The sequence below is a fragment of the Populus euphratica genome, unplaced genomic scaffold, assembly GCF_000495115.2.
Source record: "Populus euphratica unplaced genomic scaffold, PopEup_1.0 scaffold280.1, whole genome shotgun sequence".
Taxonomy (NCBI): Eukaryota; Viridiplantae; Streptophyta; class Magnoliopsida; order Malpighiales; family Salicaceae; genus Populus; species Populus euphratica.
Genome location: NW_011499979.1, coordinates 583038 through 589823, shown reverse-complemented (window position 1 = coordinate 589823; position 6786 = coordinate 583038). Strand labels below are relative to the sequence as shown.

Sequence of the window (6786 nt, the reverse complement as noted above, 5' to 3'; positions counted from 1 at the left end):
GCGAAGTGAGAGAAACTGCTGGGCAATTCCAGCAAGTCAATTGACTTTCCAAGAAAAGATGAAGAGAAAGAGCAATCCACAATAACTAAATATTGTTAGTTTCTCAAAATTTGATATATTCACATGGAGACCTCCTTCAAGGGATGGGAATTTTAAAGTTAATAATAGTATATAACTCTAGTTGTAAAACCTAGACCGATAAAATAAATCAATCCAAGATTTAGTTGACATAAAACCTGAATAGATCTGGTTTAAAAAATATATATATAAAGGATTATCCGGACTAACCCAATAAATAATGATTAACTTGATCTTATCAGATCAAGAATATGAGTTAATTCATAACCCTATCAACCTAGAAAAAAAAATCTATTGATTTAAAAAATTATCAATTAAAAACAATTTTGTTTCTTTTTTTTTTAAAAAAAGAAAACGGGGTTAACTTAGTTGAACATTCTTAACTTATTATCTAAATCATGTTCCCCTTATCAAGTTTAAAAAATACGATTTAAATTATTGTTATTTTTATATGTTTTAGTAAGATAGTTTTATAATTTAAAAAAATTTATATCAATATTTTTGAATTTTTTTTTGTTTTTTTAGACATGTCCCATTTAAACCTTATATTTTGAAAATAAATAAACTCACTTTATAATTATGGCAAATTTATTTTTATATTTTTATTTTTTCAAATTTCTATCCATTCTATCAAGAGAAAGCAACTAAATGCTTAAAAAAAAACCACTACGTATAAAATGATTAGAAATAGGCTGGTGCCGTATCTTTTGAGGGATTAGGAGAGTGAGGACGGCAAACGAACTGAAGAAGGAATGCAGGGAAGGTTGTAGGAGAAGTGAGAGAAACTGATGGGCAATTCCAACAAGTCAATTGACTTTCAAATAAAAGATGAAGAGAAAGAGCAATCCACAATAACTAAATACTGTTAGTTTCTCAAAATTTGATATATTCACATGGAGACCTCCTTCAAAGGATGGGATTAATTTAAACATAAGAGGATAAATTCTCCCATTATCATCATCGAGCCTCCTGATGAGCTGGAGAAAAGGCTGGAAATATTTTCACAAGCAACACTTAACCTTAAAAGAAGATCAATTTGGTCTCATTTTCTCAATTCAATTTTAGTTTAATCCTCAAAAATAAAATTTATTTATTTTTGTCCCTGAAAACGAAATATCTTGACATAGTTACCTATTTTTTCCTCTGCTAGGTAAATTGTTTTTGGCCCCCCCTTGTCAGTGATCTTGGATTCGTCCTTGGTGAATATTAAGGAGATTTCTTTTAGTGGGGTTAAAAAAAAAGTGTCATGGGAGCTTTTTTGGTTAATTAGTTCTGCAAAGCAGAAGCTTACATGGTAGAACTGGATAAAAAAAGAGAAGAGTTTTTTTTTTAAAAAAATAAACACATAAATTTCTTGAGAAAATTTAGAAAATGCGACGTTCAATATTAGACATTGGAATGAGGATAACCTTTCGGAGGAAATAAGCTCTTCATCAAATTCAGGTCAACAGATGCTGTTCCATTCTTGCAGGAGCAAAGAAAACCGCAGAAGGCTCTAGTTCTAGAGAAGGAGAAAACTGATATTAGATAATCCAAGAGATCATTTCAAGCAATTTGAAATCAGCCCACTAAATTCTGAACCATCATCTGATCAAGAACTCCTTGAATCTTTTCCAATACTATATTAAGAAATAGAACTCTTAGCAGTAGAATGTAAGTGTTAAAAGGTAATGACATGCTATTTCTGATAATAGAAAATAGGTAACTAAAACCTATCTGGCCAGACAAGATGTTCAAAGTATCTGATTATGAAAAGGAAGAACAACGACCGAAACGAGCATGGAGGACAGAACCTTTCGAGGGAAGTGAAATGATACGCAGAAAGCAGAATAATCCAAGACATCGTGGTTAAGACAGTCAGAGTAGCTTACGTGAAAGTCACTGATCTAGTAGTTCCAAGTAGGTATTAACAAAAGAACGCTTTGCAAAATCCAATCTGTATGGTTCCAGTATTTTATAGGTCTTCTTTGTCATTAGAAACATGCATAGCTTAGTTCGGTTGAACAACGAAGTTCAAATCGTGGAAACTCGGACAACAGATGATGCGTAACTCCATGTCTCCAAAAGCATTTATGAGTGCAGCAACAGAAATCACAACTTCAGAGGTCAAATTCACAGTTACACCACTTGTGCTGAATGTTTGTTTCAGAATTACATGAAAAAACAAACCAATAGAGCGGAAAGGGCACGGAATACGGGAACGTGCACGCTACAATGTATTGATTTCAGAAACAGTAAGTGCCCTTGCATTCCCGAGAAAATTGATGCTGCGTCAGCCTTCACACGGTATTGTATCCTGCACAAAGGCCATACACAAGCCACAAAAGGAGCCGGTTACAGCAAAAATCACAGTAGACCAAAAGCATGACTCCTAGTCCAAAAGGGGGCACAAAAAGGATTTAGAAAATTAGTAAAGAATCCAATCAGGAGTTGATTGAAATATGCGAATCCGAGCAGGAGCCTTTATATTTAAAATGAAAGGAAAATTAAAAGCCATAAACCGAAAGGGTGGGGTGAAATGGATATGAAGTGGGCGAGTAAAGACTGAAAAAAGCATACCAGTAAAATTCCCCTTCAAAAACTTTTTTTATCATTGTCTTCAACGTCTTCCTCGTCTCCTTCTTCTTCAAGCAGTCTGGCACCACCACCTAAAACTAGGAAGGGTAGAAGCGCATCCTTACTGTTGGGAAGGTCCCACTCCACTGCTTCCCACCATTCTTTTGGATATACATAGATTTCTTCAAGAGGAGATGGCCGGCCATTGTCAAGCACCGGAAGGCAGAGTGGCATCCTCTTTAGCTTCGGACAATCTCTAACTATAATAGTTTGGAGAGAGCTGCAAATCAGATTTTCCCTACATATGCTTTTCAGTTCTGGTAATAATATGAAGCTCAAATGTCTTAACTTTGGGAGATTGAATTCAATGGAACGGCAGCTACTGCTGCTTTCCTCACCCATAACCCAGTCTGCTCTTGTTTCTATTATCTCCTCCATTTTTTCACACCTCTCGACTGAAATCATTTCCAGGTTTAGGAGGTTCGGCAGCAAGACAAGAGGGAACAGCTTCTTCATACTTGTACACCCATAACAATAAAAGTCTTTGAGATGAGAAAATATGTCATTAGATGGAAATGGTAATGGAGTAGAGCAGAACCAAGAAGATGAAAGCAAACTCTCCATTCTATCACACAACACAATTTCAATGTACTCCAGCTCAGTTGTATGCTGTGGTGATAAAACATCACATAAACTTTTTGCATCAATACTTTTCAAAATCACCAGTTCTTGAATGTCAGTTAGGAACTCTAGGCAACTTCGATTATTGAAGTTACACAACCATACTATTTTACTTCTGCCAGAAAATTCCAAAAAAGCTACATCGTCATTGTTACATTGTCCTACTAAAAATTTGTATGTGCTTAGTGATAGGGTCTCATCCCAAGATTTGAGATACCCCACGAGGTCGGAAAAAAGTTCAAAATGACATTTCAAAGTTTCCAACTTCCTCAAGCATGCTACTTCCTTTCCCTCAACTGTTACTGGAGCGTATTGTCCATTTACCCAATCATCATCTAGTACAAAGACTTGCAGGCTAGAAAGTTTAGGTAATATTCCAGTAGGAAACTCTTTTTGTCTACATCCACTGAGTTTAAGATACCTGAGGTTGGATAGGTATTCCATGTCTTGAGGCACGTTTTCAAGTGCAGTATCACTGAGATCCAACCTCTTCAGCAGCCTGAGCCTTTTTAATGATGGAACATGCCTCAACTGCTTGCATCCTTTGAGCAATAATGCACGAAGACTCACTAAATCAGAGACGGAATCTGGTAACACTTCAATGTTTGTCCTGGACAGATCAAGAATCTTGAGCCTGTTCAATTGCTTAAAAAAAGAATCTGCAATAAATTTCAAAGCTTCATTACAGGGTAACAATAAGGTTGAAAGATTGGGACACCTAGGTGAATGGCTAGGAGAAATTTCCTTGAATTTACCACTTGTCCAGGACACTCTTACAAGATCCTCTTTCCACTTGTCCACATCTCGTAATTCTTCGCCAACCATGATTGGACAATTCATTAGCTGTATTTGGTGGGTCATGTCCCTAATCAAGTCATGCATCCTAACACCTCTACAACCATTATAATCATCACAACTTTCCAGTAAACAGACATTTTCAAGTTCATTGAGCATCGTATGGCCCTCGTCAAATTCTGCTTGCCTGCTCTTAGTCCCATCGATTATTCCCTCATCAATCAAATAACCTATCAAGTCATCCCTACTGATTCCTTCAGGAAATAATGCACAGTATAAAAAACATTGTTGTAGTGCTGAATCATCTAAGCGATCATAGCTGAACCTCATTAACCGGAATACTTCATCTTCCATGTCCCTAACTTTTAATTCTTTCAGTTTCTCCAATGTATTCTTCCACTCATGTAGGTCATCCACTCCCCTCATGCTTCCTGCCATTGTAATAATTCCCAGTGGCAAACCAGCACACTCCTTAGTAACCGATTTTGCTACTTGCTCAACTTCTGGAGAAAGTTCTACATCATGCTTAAGCTTCTCCATAAACAAAGTCCAAGCTTCATCACAGATGAGAGGCTCCACTTTGATTTTGTGTATGCAGCCCATCCCTCGACAAACTTTTAATGATCGAGTTGTAATAATCAACTTGCATCCATTCTCTTGAATGGGAATGCCCACCTTTTCCGGATCAAAAGTGTCCCACAGATCATCCAAAATGAGGAAATGCTGTCGTTTCGTCCCTAATGCTTCTGAGAGTTCCTGAGCTCTTTGCATCTCGCTGTCTTCAGTTGAAAGATGTAAACCAAGGCATTTTGCAATACGATTCTGCAATTTATAAATGCTAAAATCTTGCGACACGGTGATCCAGTGAACACGATGGAAAGTGTCTGATTTTCTTCTAAGCTGATAATAGATATTTTTCACCAGTGATGTTTTACCCACACCTCCCATCCCATAAATGCCAATACAAAAGACTTCATCATTCATTAACCAAGACCAGATGGCATTCTTATTCTCTTCAAATGCTTGACCAACTAGCTCTCTAATGGGTAACGCATCTTCTCTAGCATCCCTTTTGTTGAGAGTACGGCCCCCAAAAGAGCTAGCTTCTGCAACAATCTCCAATAATCCGTCTTCTGTTTTGTTATCTACATCATCATCATCATCCTCCGTTGACCAATTAGCTCTGATTTTAAGTTTTTTGTTGGCACCCTCCATAGCTAGAAAGGCTGCTTCTTGAACATGTTTAGGCACCTGTCGACAAATGGCAACACCATGGCCTGCAATACCTGACCAGTGCCACTTGATCCTCGAAATGGAAGTACGAATAGCAAAAAGATGCCCACAGAACACGCACTTCTTCCTGCAATCATTCATCTCCTCAACATGAGCCCAGAATTCATCATCTGAAACAACCATTTTTCTCCTTTATCCTTCAGTGTCTCTATAAGAAATCTGTCCAAACTACGAATTAAAAAAAAATGAAAGTTGAATTAATTGGGGGGGAAAAAGAAGAAGAAGCTAAAAAGCTTGAACAAACTATTCTTGTTTAGAAATAAAAAATAACAAAATAAACATGGATACGAGTATATACATACATGAAAATAATAAGAATAGGCAAAGGAAAAGGACTATTTATTAGACAAAAAAAGAAGGAAAGAACTTGATTATTTACAACAGAGAAATCATGGCCGCAAATGAAAAGATTATAAGGTTATTGGGTTACCTGGCCTGATGAAGATGTTCTCCACAATGAACATCTTATTCAACTCTGATGGAAAGAACGGGAAAGGGTGAATTGAAGAAGGAATTCATTCTTCTTTCAAACCACGCAATTCGATAAGTTTTTATTTGAATTTCACCTTCCAATAAGCACCCTCACACGCCACCAGCCCCCACCAAATTCAAATAAATAATTATATTTTAGAATGAACTCTATTTTACTCCTTTAAGCAAATGAATTTTATTAATTTCCTCTCGAAGATTTTTCATCTACTAATTACGTCCTCCATATTTCATTCATTATTTATCAAATTGCATTGACATTATTTTATAGTCATGTTAATATCATTAATTAAAAAAAAAAACCCTCTTTTCAATCCTTGTAACAAACAAGTCCCAAAAAAGAAAAATCATAGCTCACTTTCCTTCTTTTCTCCTGGGCAAGTGTTTGGGAGAGTGGTGAGAGTGGCAGCTTTTATTATTATAATTGGTAAAAAATAGTTTTTTAAAATTATTTTTTATTATAATTTTATATAATAAAATATGTATTTAGCTAAAACTAGTTAAAATTATTATTATTTAAAAAGCAATTTATATGTGTTTAATTAATTGTATTTTATACTGTTTAGAAATGCAGTGCAAACCGCATTCCCTAAAATTCATATTTTTGCTAAAACTTAATTTTTTGTGTATTTTGAATTATTTTGATGCATTGATTTCAAAAATAATTTTTTTAAAATAAAAAAACATTATTTTGATACATTTCGACATGAAAAGTACTTTGAAAAACAACCACAACTGCACTCCCAAACAACCAAGAAAGACATGTGAATTTTTAAGTTGTGAGTACTGACACGATAAAAAGATTGATGTCTTCTCCTAAGTGCAGGAGTGTCGAAGTAATACTCGGCAAGACTGAGGTCGAACCACAGGGAGATTAATTGTATAAATTATAGA

The 6786-nt window shown here is 35.6% G+C and overlaps 2 protein-coding genes across 2 annotated transcripts; both read right to left on the bottom strand.

Moving 5' to 3' along the window:
* LOC105139700 (uncharacterized) overlaps window positions 1-6786 on the bottom strand; it is a 24126-nt gene that overhangs the window by 5120 nt on the left and 12220 nt on the right.
* LOC105139701 (probable disease resistance protein At4g27220) lies at window positions 2087-6019 on the bottom strand. 2 transcript variants are annotated; one of them, XM_011046258.1, is made up of 3 exons: window positions 5834-6019; window positions 2638-5571; window positions 2087-2374 (listed from the first exon to the last, which is right to left on the bottom strand). In XM_011046258.1, the coding sequence occupies exon 2, from the start codon at window positions 5524-5526 to the stop codon at window positions 2653-2655; it is 2874 nt and encodes a 957-aa protein (XP_011044560.1). In that variant the 5' UTR covers window positions 5527-5571; window positions 5834-6019; the 3' UTR covers window positions 2087-2374; window positions 2638-2652. The 2 variants fall into 2 exon arrangements, with proteins under 2 accessions (XP_011044560.1, XP_011044561.1); XM_011046259.1 differs by having other exon boundaries at window positions 2638-5551.